The sequence below is a fragment of the Phaenicophaeus curvirostris genome, unplaced genomic scaffold (genome assembly GCF_032191515.1).
Source record: "Phaenicophaeus curvirostris isolate KB17595 unplaced genomic scaffold, BPBGC_Pcur_1.0 scaffold_55, whole genome shotgun sequence".
Lineage (NCBI taxonomy): Eukaryota > Metazoa > Chordata > Aves > Cuculiformes > Cuculidae > Phaenicophaeus > Phaenicophaeus curvirostris.
This window is the reverse complement of record NW_027206677.1, coordinates 1246367-1267848: the sequence shown is the minus strand read 5'-3', so window position 1 is coordinate 1267848 and position 21482 is coordinate 1246367. Positions and strand designations below refer to the sequence as shown.

The 21482-nt window shown below is 58.9% G+C and overlaps 1 protein-coding gene across 1 annotated transcript in view; it reads left to right on the top strand.

Annotated features, from left to right (window-relative positions):
• Positions 1-21482, top strand: part of RNF40 (ring finger protein 40) — a 61966-nt gene that overhangs the window by 14920 nt on the left and 25564 nt on the right. The window contains exons 4-13 of the mRNA XM_069881639.1: positions 624-780; positions 3493-3699; positions 7959-8071; positions 10672-10818; positions 12338-12412; positions 15398-15517; positions 16454-16633; positions 18155-18290; positions 18379-18500; positions 20306-20850. Of these exons, the coding sequence (XP_069737740.1) occupies positions 624-780; positions 3493-3699; positions 7959-8071; positions 10672-10818; positions 12338-12412; positions 15398-15517; positions 16454-16633; positions 18155-18290; positions 18379-18500; positions 20306-20850 (1802 nt within the window). The remainder of the gene's footprint in view (positions 1-623; positions 781-3492; positions 3700-7958; positions 8072-10671; positions 10819-12337; positions 12413-15397; positions 15518-16453; positions 16634-18154; positions 18291-18378; positions 18501-20305; positions 20851-21482) is intronic.

The window sequence follows — 21482 nt, the reverse complement described above, 5'->3', positions numbered from 1 at the left end:
CCCTAAATACCCCTCAGGCCCCCCCCAACCCCTCTGATGCCCCCCTAAACCCCTCAAGGCCCCCCTAAATACCCCTCACGGCCCCCCCCAACCCCTCCGATGCCCCCCTAAACCCCTCAAGGCCCCCCTAAATACCCCTCAGGGCCCCCCCAACCCCTCCGATGCCCCCCTAAACCCCTCAAGGCCCCCCTAAATACCCCTCAGGGCCCCCCCTAACCCCTCCGATGCCCCCCTAAACCCCTCAAGGCCCCCCTAAATACCCCTCAGGCCCCCCCCAACCCCTCCGATGCCCCCCTAAACCCCTCAAGGCCCCCCTAAATACCCCTCACGGCCCCCCCCAACCCCTCCGATGCCCCCCTAAACCCCTCAAGGCCCCCCTAAATACCCCTCAGGGCCCCCCTTAACCCTCCAATGCTCCCCTAAACCCCTCAAGGCCCCCCTAAATACCCCTCAGGCCCCCCCCAACCCCTCCGATGCCCCCCTAAACCCCTCAAGGCCCCCCTAAATACCCCTCACGGCCCCCCCCAACCCCTCCGATGCCCCCCTAAACCCCTCAGGCCCCCCCCAAACCCCCCATCTTTGTTTTTTGGGGTGCTCTGACCCCCCCTTTCCCCCCCCCCCAGCTGGATGCGGAGGTGCAGGCTCTGCTGCGTCGCTACGAGGGTGACGGGGGGGCTCCCCTGGCCCCTTCTCGCCCCGGGGAACCCCCCGAACCCCGACCCGAGGGGCCCGAGATCCCCCCCGACCCGCTCGGGGACGTCGAGGGGACCGATCGGAGGGGTGAGAGGGAGCTGGGGGGGCACTTAGGGGGCTGAGGGGCGGTTTTGGGGGGCGCTTGGGGGTCGCTATGGGATCTATGGGGCACTTATGGGTCTCTATGGGGTCTATGGAGTCCCTATGGGGTCTCTATGGGGTCTCTATGGGGTCTCTATGGGGTCTGTGGGGTCTCTGTGGGGTCTCTATGGGGTCTCTATGGGTCTCTGTGGGGTCTCTATGGGGTCTCTATGGGGTCTCTATGGGGTCTCTGTGGGGTCTCTATGGGGTCTGTGGGGTCTCTGTGGGGTCTCTATGGGGTCTCTGTGGGGTCTCTGTGGGGTCTCTGTGGGGTCTCTATGGGTCTCTGTGGGGTCTCTGTGGGGTCTCTATAGGGTCTCTGTGGGGTCTCTATGGGTCTCTATAGGGTCTTTGTGGGGTCTCTGTGGGGTCTCTGTGGGGTCTCTATGGGTCTCTATAGGGTCTTTGTGGGGTCTCTGTGGGGTCTCTGTGGGGTCTCTATGGGGTCTCTATGGGGTCTCTATGAGGTCTCTGTGGGGTCTGTGGGGTCTCTGTGGGGTCTCTGTGGGGTCTCTATGGGGTCTGTGGGGTCTCTGTGGGGTCTCTATGGGGTCTGTGGGGTCTCTGTGGGGTCTCTGTGGGGTCTCTATGGGGTCTGTGGGGTCTCTATGGGGTCTCTATGGGGTCTATGGGGTCTCTGTGGGGTCTCTGTGGGGTCTGTGGGGTCTGTGGGGTCTCTGTGGGGTCTCTGTGGGGTCTCTATGGGGTCTCTATAGGTCTCTGTGGGGTCTCTGTGGGGTCTCTATGGGGTCTCTGTGGGGTCTCTGTGGGGTCTCTATGAGGTCTCTATGGGGTCTATGGGGTCTCTGTGGGGTCTCTGTGGGGTCTCTGTGGGGTCTCTGTGGGGTCTCTATGGGGTCTCTGTGGGGTCTCTATGGGGTCTGTGGGGTCTCTGTGGGGTCTCTGTGGGGTCTCTGTGGGGTCTATGGGGTCTCTATGGGGTCTCTGTGGGGTCTCTATGGGGTCTCTGTGGGGTCTATGGGGTCTCTATGGGGTCTCTGTGGGGTCTCTATGGGGTCTCTGTGGGGTCTCTATGGGGTCTGTGGGGTCTCTATGGGGTCTCTGTGGGGTCTCTGTGGGGTCTGTGGGGTCTCTGTGGGGTCTCTATGAGGTCTCTATGGGGTCTATGGGGTCTCTGTGGGGTCTCTGTGGGGTCTCTGTGGGGTCTCTGTGGGGTCTCTATGGGGTCTCTGTGGGGTCTCTATGGGGTCTGTGGGGTCTCTGTGGGGTCTCTGTGGGGTCTCTGTGGGGTCTATGGGGTCTCTATGGGGTCTCTGTGGGGTCTCTATGGGGTCTCTGTGGGGTCTATGGGGTCTCTATGGGGTCTCTGTGGGGTCTCTATGGGGTCTCTGTGGGGTCTCTATGGGGTCTGTGGGGTCTCTATGGGGTCTCTGTGGGGTCTCTGTGGGGTCTGTGGGGTCTCTGTGGGGTCTCTATGAGGTCTCTATGGGGTCTATGGGGTCTCTGTGGGGTCTCTGTGGGGTCTCTATGGGGTCTCTGTGGGGTCTCTGTGGGGTCTCTATGGGGTCTCTATGGGGTCTCTGTGGGGTCTGTGGGGTCTCTATGGGGTCTGTGGGGTCTCTGTGGGGTCTGTGGGGTCTCTATGGGGTCTGTGGGGTCTCTATGGGGTCTCTGTGGGGTCTCTGTGGGGTCTCTGTGGGGTCTATGGGGTCTCTATGGGGTCTCTGTGGGGTCTCTATGGGGTCTGTGGGGTCTCTGTGGGGTCTCTATGGGTCTCTATGGGGTCTCTATAGGGTCTCTGTGGGGTCTCTGTGGGGTCTCTGTGGGGTCTCTGTGGGGTCTCTATGGGGTCTCTGTGGGGTCTCTGTGGGGTCTGTGGGGTCTCTGTGGGGTCTCTGTGGGGTCTCTATGGGGTCTCTATGGGGTCTCTGTGGGGTCTGTGGGGTCTCTATGGGGTCTCTATGGGGTCTCTGTGGGTCTCTGTGGGGTCTCTATGGGGTCTCTATGGGGTCTCTATGGGGTCTCTATGGGGTCTCTGTGGGGTCTGTGGGGTCTCTGTGGGGTCTCTGTGGGGTCTATGGGGTCTCTGTGGGGTCTCTATGGGGTCTCTATGGGGTCTCTATGGGGTCTCTATGGGGTCTCTGTGGGGTCTCTATGGGGTCTCTATGGGGTCTCTGTGGGGTCTCTATGGGGTCTATGGGGTCTCTGTGGGGTCTCTGTGGGGTCTCTATGGGGTCTCTATGGGGTCTCTGTGGGGTCTCTGTGGGGTCTGTGGGGTCTCTGTGGGGTCTCTGTGGGGTCTCTGTGGGGTCTGTGGGGTCTCTGTGGGGTCTCTGTGGGGTCTCTGTGGGGTCTCTATGGGGTCTCTGTGGGGTCTCTGTGGGGTCTCTGTGGGGTCTCTGTGGGGTCTCTGTGGGGTCTCTATGGGGTCTCTGTGGGGTCTCTGTGGGGTCTCTGTGGGGTCTGTATGGGGTCTCTGTGGGGTCTCTATGGGGTCTCTGTGGGTCTCTGGGGGGTCTCTGGGGGGTCTCTGGGGGGTCTCTGTGGGGTCTCTGTGGGGTCTCTGTGGGGTCTCTATGGGGTCTCTGTGGGTCCCTATGGGTCTCTATGGGTCTATGGCGTCTCTATAGGGTCTCTAGGGTCTCTATAGGGTCTCTAGGGCCTCTCCCTCTAACCCGTCCCCCCCGTCCCCCCCAGAGCCCTGGGTCCCCGGTGTCGGGGGCCGCCTGGGGGGCGCGGCGGGGTCCCTGGTGGCGGCGCTGACCCACGGCGAGGGGGAGGCCGGCGAGCTGCGCCTGCGCCCCACTTTGGCCTTCGCCCCCCGCGCCGTCGCCCGCCTCGTCGAGGGCCTCGAGGGGGCTCAGCGCCGCGCCCACGACCTGGGGGCGCGACTCGCAGCCCGCGGTGAGCGCCTGGGGGGCTGGGGGGGGGGGCGTTACGGGGGGATATGGGGGGCTATGGGGTGATATGGGGGGCTATGGGGCACCTATGGGGGGCTATGGGGCATCTGTGGGGGGCTATGGGGTGATATGGGGGGCTATGGGGCACCTATGGGGGGCTATGGGGCATCTGTGGGGGGTTATGGGGTGATATGGGGGGCTATGGGGTGATATGGGGGTCTATGGGGCACCTATGGGGGGCTATGGGGCATCTGTGGGGGGCTATGGGGTGATATGGGGGGCTATGGGGCACCTATGGGGGGCTATGGGGCATCTGTGGGGGGTTATGGGGTGATATGGGGCACCTATGGGGGGTTATGGGGGGCTATGGGGCACCTATGGGGGGCTATTGGGGGGTTATGGGGGGGCTAGGGGGGGTTATGGGGGGCTATGGGGCACCTATGGGGGGCTATTGGCTGGTTATGGGGGGGCTATGGGGGGCTATTGGGGGGTTATGGGGGGGCTATGGGGGGTTATAGGGCACCTATGGGGGATTATGGGGGGTTATGGGGCACTTATGGGGGGCTATGGGGCAGCTATGGGGGGTTCTGGGGCACCTATGGGGGGTTATAGGGCACCTATGGGGGATTATAGGGGGTTATGGGGCACCTATGGGGGGTTATGGGGCAGCTATGGGGTGTTATAGGGCACCTATGGGGGGTTATGGGGGGTTATGGGGCACCTATGGGGGATTATGGGGCACCTATGGGGTGATATGGGGAGTTATAGGGCACCTGTGGGGGGTTATGGGCGGCTATGGGGTGGCTATGGGGGTTATGGGGCACCTATGGGGGGTTATAGGGCACTTATGGGGGGTTATGGGGTGGCTATGGGGGTTATGGGGCACCTATGGGGGGTTATAGGGCACCTATGGGGGGTTATGGGGGGCTATGGGGCAGCTATGGGGGGTTATGGGGCACCTATGGGGGGTTATAGGGCACCTATGGGGGGTTATGGGGGGTTATGGGGCAGCTATGGGGGGTTATGGGGCACCTATGGGGGGTTATAGAGCACCTATGGGGGGTTATGGGGGGCTATGGGGCAGCTATGGGGGTTATGGGGCACCTATGGGGGGTTATAGGGCACCTATGGGGGGTTATGGGGGGCTATGGGGCACCTATGGGGGGTTATGGGGCACCTATGGGGGGTTATAGGGCACTTATGGGGGGTTATGGGGTGGCTATGGGGGTTATGGGGCACCTATGGGGGGTTATAGGGCACCTATGGGGGATTATGGGTGGTTATGGGGCACCTATGGGGTGATATGGGGCACCTATGGGGGGTTATAGGGCACCTATGGGGGGCTATGGGGTGGCTATGGGGGGCTATGGGGCACCTATGGGGGGCTATTGGGCACCTATGGGGGGCTATGGGGGGTTATGGGGCAGCTATGGGCGTTATGGGGCACCTATGGGGGGTTATAGGGCACCTATGGGGGGTTATAGGGCAGCTATGGGGGGCTATGGGGCACCTATGGGGGGTTATGGGGCACCTATGGGGGGTTATAGGGCACTTATGGGGGGTTATGGGGGGCTATGGGGGTTATGGGGCACCTATGGGGGGTTATAGGGCACCTATGGGGGATTATGGGGGGTTATGGGGCACCTATGGGGTGATATGGGGCACCTATGGGGGGTTATAGGGCACCTATGGGGGGCTATGGGGTGGCTATGGGGGGCTATGGGGCACCTATGGGGGGCTATTGGGCACCTATGGGGGGCTATGGGGGGTTATGGGGCAGCTATGGGCGTTATGGGGCACCTATGGGGGGTTATAGGGCACCTATGGGGGGCTATGGGGCAGCTATGGGGGGCTATGGGGCACCTATGGGGGGTTATGGGGCACCTATGGGGGGTTATAGGGCACTTATGGGGGGTTATGGGGTGGCTATGGGGGTTATGGGGCACCTATGGGGGGTTATAGGGCACCTATGGGGGATTATGGGGGGTTATAGGGCACCTGTGGGGGTTATGGGGCACCTATGAGGGGTTATGGGGCACCTATGGGGGATTATGGGGGGCTATGCGGCAGCTATGGGGGTTATGGGGCAGCTGTGGGGGCTATGGGGGGGCTATGGGGGGCTATGGGGCAGGTTGGGGGGTGCTGGGGGGGCTATGGGGCAGCTATGGGGGGCTATGGGGCAGATTGGGGGGGCTATAGGGGGCTATGGGGCAGATTGGGGGGGCTGTAGGGGGCTATGGGGCAGATTGGGGGGGCTATAGGGGGCTATGGGGCAGATTGGGGGTGCTGGGGGGGCTATGGGGGGGCTATAGGGGGCTATGGGGTACTATGGGGGGGCTATGGGGGGCTATGGGGCAGATTGGGGGGTGCTGGGGGGGCTATGGGGTGCTATGGGGGGGCTATGAGGGGCTACGGGGGGGCTTTATGGGGCAGATTGGGGGTGCTGGGGGGGCTATGGGGGGGCTATAGGGGGCTATGGGGGGGCTATGAGGGGGCTATAGGGGGGGCTGTAGGGGGGGCTGTAGGGGGCTATGGGGCAGATTGGGGGTGCTGGGGGGGCTATGGGGGGGCTATGGGGGGGCTATAGGGGGGCTATAGGGGGGGCTGTAGGGGGCTATGGGGCAGATTGGGGGTGCTGGGGGGGCTATGGGGGGGCTATGGGGCAGATTGGGGGTGCTGGGGGGCTATGGGGGGGCTATAGGGGGCTATGGGGCAGATTGGGGGTGCTGGGGGGCTATGGGGGGGCTATAGGGGGCTATGGGGCAGATTGGGGGGTGCTGGGGGGGCTCTGGGGGTCACTATAGGGTTTGGGGGCAGCATTTTTGGGGTGATTTTACTGGTTTTTTTGATGCTTTTGGGGGGGCAGCAGTTTTGGGGGATTTTTTGATCCATTTTCCTTTTTTTTTAGTAATTTTTGATGCTTTTTTGGGGACGGGGCAGCATTTTTGGATATTTTTTAGTGGATTTTCAATTTTTTTGAGTGACTTTTGATGATTTTTTCGGTGGGGGCAAAATTTTTGAATTTTTTTTTGTGGATTTTCAATTTTTTGAATGATTTTTGATGCTTTTTTTGGGGAGGCAGCATTTTTATTCATTTTTTGATCGATTTTCTATTTTTTTTAATAATTTTTGATGCTTTTTTGGGGACGGGGCAGCATTTTGGGGTTTTTTTAGTGGCTTTTTAATTTTTTTGAGTGATTCTCAATAATTTTTTGTTGATGGGCAGGATTTTTGGATATTTTTTAGTGGATTTATAGTTTTTTTGAATGATATTTGATGCTTTTTTGGGGAGCAGCAGCAATTTTGTGTATTTTTTGCTAGATTTTCAAATTTTTTGAATGATTTTTGATACTTTTTGGGGGGGAGCAGCATTTTTAAGTGATTTTTGATGCTTTTTTTGTGATGGGGCAGCATTTTTTGATATTTTTTAGCAGCTTTTCAATTTTTTTTGAATGATTTTTGCTAATTTTTATTTGAGGGGCAGCATTTTGGGGTATTTTTTAGTGGATTTTAATTTTTTTGGAGTGAGTTTTGATACTTTTTTTGGTGGATGGAACATTTTTGGATATTTTTTAGCGGATTTTCAATTTTTTTGAGTGATTTTTGATGCTTTTTTGGGAATGGAGCAATATTTTGGGGTATTTTTTGTTAGATTTTCAATTTTTTGAATGATTTTTGATGCTTTTTTGGGGGGGGCAGCATTTTAGGATCTTTTTTGATAGATTTTCAGGTTTTTTTAATAATTTTTGATGCTTTTTTTGGGACGGGGCAGCATTTTGGGTTATTTTTTGATAGATTTTCTATGTTTTTGAGTGATTTTTGATGCTTTTTTTGGAGAGAGCAGCATTTTTGGCGTATTTTTTGCTAGATTTTCAAATTTTTAAACGATTTTTGATGCTTTTTTGGGAGGGGGCTGCATTTTAGGGTCTTTTTTGCTCGATTTTCCATTTTTTTTGAGTCATTTTTGATTTTTTTTTTTGCGGGGCAGCGTTTTTGGACCCTTTTTGCTCGAGTTTCAATTTCTTCGAGCGATTTTTGATGCTTTTTTTTTTTGGGGAGCAACATTTTTAGCTGCTTTTGAGTTGCTTTTTGATGCTTTTTGGGGGGCAGGAGCGGGATTTTGGGGTGATTTTAGGTGGTTTTGGCTGATTTTTGGGTCCAAGGGGGTGGGTTTTTGGGGGGGGGGGCTGGATTTTGGGGTGTTTTTTTGGATTTTGGGGTGTTTTCTTTGGATTTTGGGGTGTGACCCCCCCCCTGTTCCAGGGGAGCTCGGGGAGCCGGGGCGGCTGCTGCTGCGCGAGCTGCTGCGAGAGCATCGGCGCCTGCAGGAGCTCAGCCTCCAGCTGCACGAGAAACACCACAGGGCCGCCCTGGAGGTGACTGGGGGGCACTGGGAGCCACTGGGAGGGGACTGGGAGCCACTGGGAGGGGGTTAGGGGGCACTGGGAGGGACTGGGAGGGGGTTAGAGGGGACTGGGAGGCACTGGGAGGGGATTAGAGGGAACTGGGAGGCACTGGGATGAACTGGGAAGGGATTAGAGGGGACTGGGAGGGACTGGGAGGGGATTAGAGGGGACTGGGAGGGGGTTAGAGGGGACTGGGAGGGACTGGGAGGGGGTTAGAGGGGACTGGGAGGGACTGGGAGGGACTGGGAGGGTATTAGGGGGACTGGGAGGGGATTAGAGGGGACTGGGAGGGACTGGGAGGGGGTTAGAGGGGACTGGGAGGCACTAGGAGGGGATTAGAGGGAACTGGGAGGCACTGGGAGGCACTGGGAGGGTATTAAAGGGGACTGGGAGGGGGTTAGAGGGGACTGGGAGGCACTGGGAGGGTATTAGAGGGAACTGGGAGGCACTGGGAGGCACTGGGAGGGTATTAAAGGGGACTGGGAGGGGGTTAGAGGGGACTGGGAGGCACTGGGAGGGGATTAGAGGGGACTGGGATGAACTGGGAAGGGACTGGGAGGGGGTTAGAGGGCACTGGGAGGGACTAGGAGGGGATTAGGGGGGACTGGGAGGGGATTAGAGGGGACTGGGAGGCACTGGGAGGGGATTAGGGGGGACTGGGAGGGACTGGGAGGGGATTAGAGGGGACTGGGAGGAACTGGGAAGGGATTAGAGAGGACTGGGAGGGACTGGGAGGGGGTTAGAGGGAACTGGGAGGGACTGGGAGGGGGTTAGAGGGAACTGGGAGGCACTGGGAGGGGGTTAGGGGGGACTGGGAGGGGATTAGAGGGGACTGGGAGGGGATTAGAGGGGACTGGGAGGGACTGGGAGGGGATTAGGGGGGCCTGGGAGGCACTGGGAGGGGTTTAGAGGGGACTGGGAAGGGATTAGAGGGGACTGGGAGGCACTGGGAGGGGATTAGAGGGGATTGGGATGAACTGGGAGGGGATTAGAGGGGACTGGGAAGAGATTCGAGGGGACTGGGAGGCACTGGGAGGCACTGGGAGGGGATTAGAGAAGACTGGGAAGGGACTGGAGGGGACTGGAAGGAACTGGGATGGGATTAGAGGGGATTGGGAAGCACTGGGAAGGGATTAGAAGGGACTGGGATGAACTGGGAAGGGACTGGGAGGGGATTGGAGGGGACTGGGGTGAACTGGGAAGGGATTAGAGGGGACTGGGGTGAACTGGGAAGGGATTAGAGAGGACTGGGAAGCACTGGGAGGATATTAGAGGGGACTGGGAAGGGATTAGAGGGGACTGGGATGAACTGGGAGGGGATTAAAGGGGACTGGGAGGCACTGGGAGGGGATTAGAGGGGACTGGGAAGGGATTAGAGGGCACTGGGAGGGGTTTAGAAGGGACTGGGATGAACTGGGAGGGGATTAGAGGGAACTGGGAGGGGTTTAGAGGGGACTGGGAAGGGATTAGAGAGGACTGGGAGGGGATTAGAGGGAACTGGGAGGGGTTTAGAGGGAACTGGGAAGGGATTAGAGGGGACTGGGAGGCACTGGGAAAGGATTAGAGGGGACTGGGAGGATCTGGAAGGAGATTAGAGGGAACTGGAAGGAACGGGGAAGGGATTAGAAGGGACTGGAATGAACTGGGAGGGGATTAGAGGGGACTGGGAAGGGATTAGAGGGGACTGGGAGGCACTGGGAGGGGATTAGAGAGAACTGGGAGGCACTGGGAGGGGATTAGAGAGAACTGGGATGAACTGGGAAGGGATTAGAGAGGACTGGGAGGCACTGGGAGGGGATTAGAGGGGACTGGGATGAACTGGGAAGGGATTAGAGGGGACTGGGAGGCACTGGGAGGGGATTAGAGAGAACTGGGAGGCACTGGGAGGGGATTAGAGAGAACTGGGAGGCACTGGGAGGGGATTAGAGGGGACTGGGAAGGGATTAGAGGGGACTGGGAGGGCATTAGAGGGGACTGGGAAGGGATTAGAGGGGACTAGAGGGGACTGGGAGGGGACTAGAGGTAACTGGGAAGGACTGGGAGGGGCTTAGAGGGGACTGGGATGAACTGGGAAGGGATTAGAGGGGACTGGGAAGGGATTAGAGGTAACTGGGAGGGACTGGGAGGGGATTAGAGGGGACTGGGAGGGGATTAGAGGTAACTGGGAGGGACTGGGAAGGGATTAGAGGGGACTGGGAGGGGATTAGAGGGAACTGGGATGAACTGGGAAGGGATTAGAGGGGACTGGGATGAACTGGGAAGGGATTAGAGGGGACTGGGAGGCACTGGGAGGGGATTAGAGGGAACTGGGAGGGACTGGGAGGGGATTAGGGGGGACTGGAAGGGGATTAGAGGGGACTGGGAGGCACTGGGAGGGGATTAGGGGGGACTGGGAGGGACTGGGATGAACTGGGAGGGGATTAGAGGGAACTGGGAGGGACTGGGAGGGGATTAGGGGGGACTGGGAGGGGATTAGAGGGGACTGGGAGGCACTGGGAGGGGGTTAGAGGCCCTGGGCGGGGCTGCGGCGGCTCCCAGTGCTCCCAGTTCCCCCCCCCCCCCCCCGGCAGCTGTCGGAGCTGCAGGACAAGGCGACGTCGGCCGAGACGAAGGTGCTGGAGATGGGGACGACGCTGGAGGGGCTGCAGTGGGACAGCGACAAGCTCCGCAAGCGCCAGGGCCGCCTCAACCGCCACCTGGCCGAGGCCCTCGAGCAGGTGACCCCCCCCCGGTGGCCACCGAGTCCTCAAAAGTGGCTACCGAGTCTTCAAAAGTGGCCACCGAATCCTCAAAGTGGCCACCGAGTCCTCAGAGGTGGCTCCAACCTCCTCCCAGGGCTCCTCAAGGGCCTCCGAGCCCTCTCGGTGTCACCTCAGGTCCCTTTGTGGCTCCAGAAGTGGCTACTGAGTCCCTAAAAGTGGCTACTGAGTCCTCAAAAGTGGCTACTAAGTTCTCAGAGATGTCCCCAACCTCCTCCCAGGGCTCCTCAAGGGTCTCCGAGCCCTCTCGGTGTCACCTCAGGGCCCTTTGTGGCTCCAGGAGTGGCTACTGAGTCCTCCAAAGTGGCTACCGAGTCCCTAAAAGTGGCTACTAAGTTCTCGAAGTGGCCACCGAGTCCTCAGAGGTGGCTCCAACCTCCTCCCAGGGCTCCTCAAGGGCCTCCGAGCCCTCTCGGTGTCACCTCAGGGCCCTTTGTGGCTCCGAGAGTGGCTACCGAGTCCCTAAAAGTGGCTACTGAGTCCTCAAAAGTGGCTACTAAGTTCTCAAAGTGGCCACCAAGTTCTCAGAGGTGGCTCCAACCTCCTCCCAGGGCTCCTCAAGGGCCTCCGAGCCCTCTCGGTGTCACCTCAGGGCCCTTTGTGGCTCCGAGAGTGGCTACCAAGTCCTCAAAAGTGGCTACTGAGTCCTCAAAAGTGGCTACCGAGTCCCTAAAAGTGGCTACTAAGTTCTCGAAGTGGCCACCAAGTTCTCAGAGATGTCCCCAACCTCCTCCCAGGGCTCCTCAAGGGCCTCTGAGCCCTCTCGGTGTCATCTCAGGGCCCTTTGTGGCTCCAGAAGTGGCTACCGAGTCCTCAAAAGTGGCTACCAAGTCTTCAAAAGTGGCTACTGAGTCCTCAAAAGTGGCTACCAGGTCCTCAAAGTGGCCACCGAGTCCTCAGAGGTGGCTCCAACCTCCTCCCAGGGCTCCTCAAGGGCCTCCGAGCCCTCTCGGTGTCACCTCAGGGCCCTTTGTGGCTCTGAGAGTGGCTACTGAGTCCCTAAAAGTGGCTACCGAGTCCCTAGAAGTGGCTACCGAGTCCGTAAAAGTGGCTACCAGGTCTTCAAAGTGGCCACCGAGTCCTCAGAGGTGGCTCCAACCTCCTCCCAGGGCTCCTCAAGGGTCTCTGAGCCCTCTCGGTGTCACCTCAGGGCCCTTTGTGGCTCCCAAAGTGGCTACCGAGTCCCTAAAAGTGGCTACCAAGTCACTAAAAGTGGCTACTGAGTCCTCAAAAGTGGCTACTAAGTTCTTGAAGTGGCCACCAAGTTCTCAGAGGTGGCTCCAACCTCCTCCCAGGGCTCCCCAAGGGCCTCCGAGCCCTCTTGGTGTCACCTCAGGGCCCTTTGTGGCTCCGAGAGTGGCTACCGACTCCCTAAAAGTGGCTACTGAGTCCTCCAAAGTGGCCACCGAGACCCCAGAGGTGGCCACCGTGTCCCCATGGGGTCCCTGATGGTCCCTGATGTCCTCTTTGTCCCCAGCTGAACTCAGGATCCTACGGCTCCGGCAGCTCCGGAGGGTTCCAGGGGGGACAGATCACGCTCAGCATGCAGAAGGTGCTGGTTTGAGGGCATCTAAGGGGGGTTTGAGGGCATCTAAGGGGGGTTTGAGGGCATCTAAGAGGGGTTTGAGGGCACCTAGAGGGGGTTTGAGGGCATCTAAGGGGGGTTTGAGGGCATCTAGAGGGGGATTGAGGGCATCTAGAGGGGTTTGAGGGCATCTAGAGGGGTTTGAGGGCATCTAAGGAGGGTTTGAGGGCATCTAAGGAGGGTTTGAGGGCATCTAAAGGGGGTTTGAGGGCATCTAAAGGGGTTTGAGGGCATCTAAGGGGGTTTGAGGGCGTCTAGAGGGGGTTTGAGGGCATCTAGAGGGGGTTTGAGGGCATCTAAGGGGGGTTTGAGGGCATCTAAGGGGGGTTTGAGGGCATCTAGAGGGGGATTGAGGGCATCTAAGGGGGGTTTGAGGGCATCTAAGGGGGGTTTGAGGGCATCTAAGGGGGGTTTGAGGGCATCTAGAGGGGTTTGAGGGCATCTAAGGGGGGTTTGAGGGTATCTAGAGGGGTTTGAGGGCATCTAAGGGGGGTTTGAGGGCATCTAAGGGGGGGTTGAGGGCACCTGGAGGGGGTTTGAGGGCATCTAAGGGGGGTTTGAGGGCATCTAGAGGGGTTTGAGGGCATCTAGAGGGGTTTGAGGGCATCTAGAGGGGTTTGAGGGCATCTAGAGGGGGTTTGAGGGCATCTAAGGGGAGTTTGAGGGCATCTAAGGGGGGTTTGAGGGCATCTAGAAGGGTTTTGAGGGCATGTAAGGGGGGTTTGAGGGCATCTAAGGGGGGTTTGAGGGCATCTAGAGGGGTTTGAGGGCATCTAAGGGGGGTTTGAGGGCATCTAAGGGGGGTTTGAGGGCATCTAGAGGGGTTTGAGGGCATCTAAGGGGGGTTTGAGGGCATCTAGAGGGGGTTTGAGGGCACCTGGAGGGGGTTTGAGGGCATCTAAGGGGGGTTTGAGGGCATGTAAGGGGGGTTTGAGGGCGTCTAGAGGGGTTTGAGGGCATCTAAGGGGGGTTTGAGGGCATCTCGAGGGGGTTTGAGGGCATCTAGAGGGGGTTTGAGGGTATCTAGAGGGGTTTGAGGGCACCTAGAGGGGGTTTGAGGGCATCTAGAGGGGGTTTGAGGGCACCTAGAGGGGTTTGAGGGCATCTAAGGGGGGTTTGAGGGCATCTAGAGGGGGTTTGAGGGCACCTGGAGGGGGTTTGAGGGCATCTAAGGGGGGTTTGAGGGCATGTAAGGGGGGTTTGAGGGCATCTAAGGGGGGTTTGAGGGCATCTTGAGGGGGTTTGAGGGCATCTTGAGGGGGTTTGAGGGCATCTAGAGGGGGTTTGAGGGTATCTAGAGGGGTTTGAGGGCACCTAGAGGGGGTTTGAGGGCATCTAGAGGGGGTTTGAGGGCACCTAGAGGGGTTTGAGGGCATCTAAGGGGGGTTTGAGGGCATCTAGAGGGGGTTTGAGGGCACCTGGAGGGGGTTTGAGGGCATCTAAGGGGGGTTTGAGGGCATCTAAGGGGGGTTTGAGGGCATCTTGAGGGGGTTTGAGGGCATCTTGAGGGGGTTTGAGGGCATCTAGAGGGGGTTTGAGGGTATCTAGAGGGGTTTGAGGGCACCTAGAGGGGGTTTGAGGGCATCTAGAGGGGGTTTGAGGGCATGTAAGGGGGGTTTGAGGGCATCTAGAGGGGTTTGAGGGCATCTAAGGGGGGTTTGAGGGCATCTAAGGGGGGTTTGAGGGCATCTAGAGGGGTTTGAGGGCATCTAGAGGGGGATTGAGGGCATCTAAGGGGGGTTTGAGGGTATCTAGAGGGGTTTGAGGGCATCTAAGGGGGGTTTGAGGGTATCTAGAGGGGTTTGAGGGCACCTAGAGGGGTTTGAGGGCATCTAAGGGGGGTTTGAGGGCATCTAAGGGGGGGTTGAGGGCACCTGGAGGGGGTTTGAGGGCATCTAAGGGGGGTTTGAGGGCATCTAGAGGGGTTTGAGGGCATCTAGAGGGGTTTGAGGGCATCTAGAAGGGGTTTGAGGGCATCTAGAGGGGTTTGAGGGCATCTAGAGGGGGTTTGAGGGCATCTAAGGGGAGTTTGAGGGCATCTAAGGGGGGTTTGAGGGCATCTAGAAGGGTTTTGAGGGCATGTAAGGGGGGTTTGAGGGCATCTAGAGGGGGTTTGAGGGCATCTAGAGGGGTTTGAGGGCATCTAAGGGGGGTTTGAGGGCATCTAAGGGGGGTTTGAGGGCATCTAGAGGGGTTTGAGGGCATCTAAGGGGGGTTTGAGGGCATCTAGAGGGGGTTTGAGGGCACCTGGAGGGGGTTTGAGGGCATCTAAGGGGGGTTTGAGGGCATGTAAGGGGGGTTTGAGGGCATCTAGAGGGGTTTGAGGGCATCTAAGGGGGGTTTGAGGGCATCTAGAGGGGGTTTGAGGGCATCTAGAGGGGGTTTGAGGGTATCTAGAGGGGTTTGAGGGCACCTAGAGGGGGTTTGAGGGCATCTAGAGGGGGTTTGAGGGCACCTAGAGGGGTTTGAGGGCATCTAAGGGGGGTTTGAGGGCACCTGGAGGGGGTTTGAGGGCACCTGGAGGGGGTTTGAGGGCATCTAAGGGGGGTTTGAGGGCATGTAAGGGGGGTTTGAGGGCATCTAAGGGGGGTTTGAGGGCATCTTGAGGGGGTTTGAGGGCATCTTGAGGGGGTTTGAGGGCATCTAGAGGGGGTTTGAGGGTATCTAGAGGGGTTTGAGGGCACCTAGAGGGGGTTTGAGGGCATCTAGAGGGGGTTTGAGGGCATCTAGAGGGGGTTTGAGGGCACCTAGAGGGGGTTTGAGGGCATCTAGAGGGGGTTTGAGGGCACCTAGAGAGGTTTGAGGGCATCTAAGGGGGGTTTGAGGGCATCTAGAGGGGGTTTGAGGGCATCGAAGGGGGTTTGAGGGCATCTAAGGGGGGTTTGATGGGATCTCGAGGGGCTTCGTGGTTCCTGGTGGGGTTGGTTTTGAGGTGACCTCTTCCCCCCCCAGTTTGAGATGCTGAACGCGGAGCTGGAGGGGAACCAGGAGTTGGCCAACAGCCGCATGGCGGAGCTGGAGAAGCTGCAGCAGGAGCTCCAACAGGCCGTGAGGGGCCACGAGCGCCTCAAGGTGACCCCGAGGAGCTGGGGGACGCGAGGGGGGTGGGGGAGGTGGAGGAGATGAGGGAGGTCCAGAACGTCAAGGATGTGGGGGACATCAAGGAGATGAGGACATCAGGGCCATGGGGGACAGCTAGAAGCTCTGGGTTGGTCCACCAAGAAGACGAGGGCCACGGGGGCCGTGGAGAAGCTCTAGAAGCTCAGGGTGGGTCCATCAAGAAGCTCAGGGGCCATGAGGGCCATGGAGAACATCAAGGAGATGGAGAACATCAAGAACATGAGGGACTTGGAGAAGCTCTAGAAGCTCAGGGTGGGTCCACCAAGAAGACGAGGGCCCCGGGGACCATGGAGAAGATCTAGAAGCTCAGGGTGGGTCCACCAAGAAGACGAGGGCCATGGGGACCATGGAGAAGATCTAGAAGCTCAGGGTGGGGCCGTGGAGAAGCTCTAGAAGCTCAGGGGTGGGTCCACCAAGAAGCTCAGAGGCCATGAGGGCCATGGAGAACATCAAGGAGATGGAGGACATCAAGAACATGAGGGACTTGGAGAACCTCTAGAAGCTCAGGGTGGGTCCACCAAGAAGACGAGGGCCCCGGGGGCCATGGAGAAGCTCTAGAAGGTCAGGGTGGGTCCATGGAGAAGCTCTAGAAGCTCAGGGTGGGGCCATGGAGAAGCTCTAGAAGCTCAGGGTGGGTCCACCAAGAAGCTCAGGGGCCATGAGGGCCATGGAGAACATCAAGGAGATGGAGAACATCAAGAACATGAGGGACTTGGAGAAGCTCTAGAAGCTCAGGGTGGGTCCATGGAGAAGCTCTAGAAGCTCAGGGTGGGTCCACCAAGAAGACGAGGGCCCCGGGGACCATGGAGAAGCTCTAGAAGGTCCGGGGTGGGGGGGTGGTGGCCGTGGTGGCCGTGGCCGGTGGTGGGACGTGCTGTGTGGGGGCAGGTGGCCCTGCGGGCGCTGCCCGAGGAGGCGGTGAAGGAGACGCTGGAGTACAAGGTGCTGCAGTCGCAGTTCTCGCTGCTCTACCACGAGAGCCTCCAGGTGAAGACCCAGCTGGACGAGGCCCGCGGGCTCCTGCTGGCCACCAAGAACAGCCACCTGCGCCACATCGAGCACATGGAGGTGAGGACCTCCTCGGGGCGGGGGGGGGAAGGGCCCGGGGGGGACGGCGGGGTGGCCAAGGTGGCCTCCTCGCCCCTCGGGTTCTCCTCCACGTTCTCCATGTTCTCCATGTTCTCCTCCATGGTCTCCACATCCTCCATGTTCTCCTCCACGTTCTCCATCTTCTCCATCTTCTCCATGTTCTCCATGTTCTCCTCCATGTTCTCCACATCTTCCATGTTCTCCTCCACGTTCTCCACGTTCTCCATCTTCTCCATCTTCTCCATGTTCTCCATGTTCTCCTCCATGTTCTCCACATCCTCCATGTTCTCCTCCACATTCTCCACATTCTCCATCTTCTCCATGTTCTCCTCCACATCCTCCACATTCTCCACGTTCTCCATCTTCTCCACGTCCTCCATGTTCTCCTCCACATTCTCCATCTTCTCCATGTCCTCCATGTTCTCCTCCATCTTCTCCATCTTCTCCATGTTCTCCTCCATCTTCTCCATGTCCTCCATGTTCTCTACATTCTCCACATTCTCCATGTTCTCCACGTCCTCCATGTTCTCCTCCATGTTCTCCATGTTCTCCCCATCTTCTGTGTTCTCCACGTTCTCCTCCACGTCCTCCTCCATGTTCTCCTCCATGTTCTCCTCCATGTTCTCCACGTCCTCCATGTTCTCCATGTCTTCCATGTTCTCCATCTTCTCTGTGTTCTCTCTGTTCTCCCTCTCCTCCATGTTCTCCTCCATGTTCTCCTCCATGTTCTCCTCCATGTTCTCCTCCATGTTCTCCTCCATGTTCTCCATGTTTTCCTCCATGTTCTCCATCCTCTCCATGTTCTCCACGTCCTCCATGTTCTCTACAACCTCCATCTTCTCCATCTCCTCCATGTTCTCCACATCTTCTTCCCCATCTCCATCCTCTCCACCATCATCTTCTTTTTCTTCCCCATCATCTTCCTCCCCATCTTCCATCTCCTCCACCTTCTCCACATCCTCCATCTTCTCCACGTCCTCCATCTTCTCCACCTTCTCCACCTTCTCCATCTCCTCCACCTCCTCCACCTCCTCCATCTCCTCCACCTCCTCCACCTCCTCCACCTTCTCCTCCTCCTCCACCTCCTCCACCTTCTCCTCCTCCTCCACCTCCTCCACCTTCTCCTCCTCCTCCATCTCCTCCATCTCCTCCATCTCCTCCATCTCCTCCATCTTCTCCACGTCCTCATCTTCTCCACGTCCTCGTCTTCTCCACGTCCTCCACCTTCTCCACATCCTCCACCTTCTCCATCTTCTCCATCTTCTCCACCTTCTCCACGTCCTCCATCTCCTCCACCTCCTCCACCTTCTCCACCTCCTCCATCTCCTCCACCTTCTCCACCTTCTCCATCTTCTCCACGTCCTCCACCTTCTCCATCTCCTCCACCTTCTCCATCTCCTCCATCTCCTCCATCTCCTCCACCTCCTCCACCTCCTCCACCTTCTCCATCTCCTCCACCTCCTCCGCTGACCCCGTTGTCCCCCCCGTGGTGCCCCCCAGAGCGACGAGCTGGGGGTGCAGAAGCGCCTGCGGACGGAGGTGATCCAGCTGGAGGACACGCTGGCCCAGGTGCGCAAGGAGTACGAGATGCTGCGCATCGAGTTCGAGCAGAACCTGGCGGCCAACGAGCAGGCGGGTGAGGACCTCGGGCTCCTCCTCCTCCTCCTCCTGGATCTCCAGGGTGGGGTGGGGGACCTACCGCGGTGTGTCCTTCTCTCCACCAGGTCCCATCAACCGGGAGATGCGGCACCTCATCTCCAGCCTCCAGAACCACAACCACCAGCTCAAGGGCGACGTCCAGCGCTACAAGCGGAAGCTGCGCGAGGTGCAGGCCGAGATCAACAAGGTGGGGCGGGGCCTCCCCGGGGGGTGGGGGGGGGGTGGCGTGGCCCCTTTAAGGAGGTGGAGGTGGGGCCTACCAGGTGTGGGTGCCCCTTTAAGGAGGTGCAGCTGGGCCCCTCCTGGTGTAGTTTCCCCTTTAAGAAGGTGCGGGTGGGCCCCTCATGGTGTCATTGCCCCTTTAAGAAGGTGGAGGCGGGCCCCTCCTGGTGTCGTTGCCGCTTTAAGAAGGTGCGGGTGGGCCCCACCTGGTGTCATTGCCCCTTTAAGAAGGTGGAGGCGGGCCCCTCCTGGTGTAGTTTCCCTTTTAAGGAGGTGCAGCTGGGCTCCACCTGGTGTCATTGCCCCTTTAAGGACGTGGAGGTGTGCCCCGCTTGGTGTCGCCCCTTTAAGAAGGTGGAGGTGGGGCCTACCTGGTGTCGTTGCCCCTTTAAGAAGGTGCAGGTGTGCCCCGCTTGGTGTCACTGCCCCTTTAAGGAGGTGCAGCTGGGCTCCACCTGGTGTTATTGCTGCTTTAAGAAGGTACAGGGAGGCCCCTCCTGGTGTCGTTGCCCCTTTAAGGAGGTGCAGGTGTGCCCTGCTTGGTGTCGTTGCCCCTTTAAGGAGGTGCAGGCAGGCCCCACTTGATGTCATTGCTCCTATAAGAAGGTGGAGGTTGGGCCTACCTGGTGTCATTGCCCCTTTAAGAAGGTGCAGGTGGGCCCCGCTTGGTGTCATTGCACCTTTAAAGAGGTGCAGCTGGGCTCCATTTGGTGTCATTGCCCCTTTAAGAAGGTATAGGCGGGCCACTCCTGGTGTCATTGCCGCTTTAAGAAGGTGCGGGTGGGCTCCACCTGGTGTCATTGCTGCTTTAAGAAGGTGCGGGTGGGCCCCTCATGGTGTCATTGCCCCTTTAAGAAGGTGGAGGCGGGCCCCTCCTGGTGTAGTTTCCCCTTTAAGGAGGTGCAGCTGGGCTCCACCTGGTGTCATTGCTGCTTTAAGAAGGTGGAGGTGGGGCCTACCAGGTGTTGTTGCCCCTTTAAGGAGGTGCAGCTGGGCTCCGCCTGGTGTCATTGCTCCTTTAAGGAGGTGCAGGCAGACTCCTCCTGGTGTCGTTTCCACTTTAAGGAGGTGCAATTGGACTCCATCTGCTGTCATTGCCCCTTTTAGAAGGTGCAGGTGTGCCCCACTTGGTGTCACTGCCCCTTTAAAAAGATACAGTGGGACCCTCCACCAGGTGTCACTGCCCCTTTAAGAGCAAAGGGGCGTGGCCACAGCTTTATATGGGCAATACGGGGGGTCGTAAGGCTTTAAAAGGGCAACGGCACCTGGTGGGGCCCACTTGTTGGGGGGCTTAGTAGGGCATTGGGGTGGGGGACTCTTAAAGGGGTAACACCACCTGATAGCTACAGGTGTGGCCCACAAGGGGTTGGGGGGAGCATTAAAGGGGTGATGCCACCTTATAAATGCTGGTGGGGCCCGTAGCAAAGCCTTAAAAGGGCAATGGCATGGGGGGAGGGACATTAAAGGGTAAGCCCACCTTATAGCTGTAGGTGGGGTCCACAATTAGGTCTTAAAAGGGCAACGGCAAGGGGATGGGGGAATCTTAAAGGGATAACACCAAGGAATCTTAAAGGGACAACACCACTTTATAGGTACAGGTGGAGCTCATAGAAAGGCTTTAAAGGGGTAGTGGGGGGGGTCTTAAAGGGGTAACACTGCCTTCTACCTATAAGTGGGGCCCACAAAGAGGTTGGGGGGGGGCCTTAAAGGGGCAACCCCCTCTCTTTCTGGGGAGTCCCCACTCATTCTTCCCCCCCCCCCCATTTCCAGATCCGCCTCCATGCCAGCGGGCCCCCCCCGACCCCGGGCTCTACGAACCCCCCTGCACCCCCACCGGCCGCCGCCGCTGCCACCACCACCCCCCCTGAAGACCCCACAGCCTCGGGGGGGGCTGCGTCTGCGCCCCCCGTTTCCACCTCCACCGTGAAAGAAGAAGAAAACGCCGCGGCCAGTGCCGCCCCCCCAGCTCCGACCCCCCCGGAACCGAAGCGGGAGGCTCCTCCGACCCCCCCCGAGCCCCCTCGCCGCCCCGTGATGGAGGAAGAAGAAGCGGCTCCTCCTCCTCCTCCCGTCGTCGTCGTCACCCCCCCGGCCGCCCCGCCGCCCCCTCCTCGCATCAAGGAGCCCCCCCCGCTCCCACCCCCCTCGTCCTCCTCGTCCTCCTCGTCGTCGTCCTCGTCGTCCTCCAGGGCTTCGTCGCGGGGCGGAGGCGTCGAGCGGGAGCGGCCGCGGGAGCGCGAGCGCCCCAAGGGGCCCCCCGAGGAGGGCAAGAAGAAGGACTCGGAGGTGCTGAAGCAGCTGAGGGTCGAGCTCAAGTGAGGCTTGAAGGGGCCTGGGGGGGGTTATTAGGGTCTGGGGGGGCTCTTTGAGGCTGATTTTGGGGGGCTCGGAGGGTCTCGGGGGGGTCCTGAGGGGTTTGGGGGGGCTAATTGGGGGCTTTGGGGCCGGTTTAAGGGGGTTTGGGGGGGTTATTAGGGTTTTGGGGGGTTATCTTAGGGGGTTTAGGGGGATTGGGGGGGCCTGAGAGCATCTTGGGGGGATCCTGAGGGGTTTGGGGGGGCTAACTGGGGGCTTTGGGGGGGCCTGAGAGCATCTTGGGGGGCTCCTGAGGGTTCGTGGGGGGCTGTTTGTGGGGATTTGGGGGGATTTGGGGGGGTCAAGGGGCAATTTTGAGGGGGTTTAGGGGGATTTAGGGGGGTTTTGGGGGGGCTGAGAGCATTTTGGGGGGGTCCTGAGGGTTCGGGGGGGGGATTTGGGGACTGTTTGGGGGGTTATTAGGGTCTGGGGGGGCTGTTTGGGGCTGATTTGGGGGGGCTCAGAGGGTCTCGGAGGGGTCCTGAGGGGTTTGGGGGGGCTAATTGGGGGCTTTGGGGCCGGTTTAAGGGGGTTTGGGGGGGTTATTAGGGTTTTGGGGGGTTATTTTGGGGGTTTTAGGGGGATTGGGGGG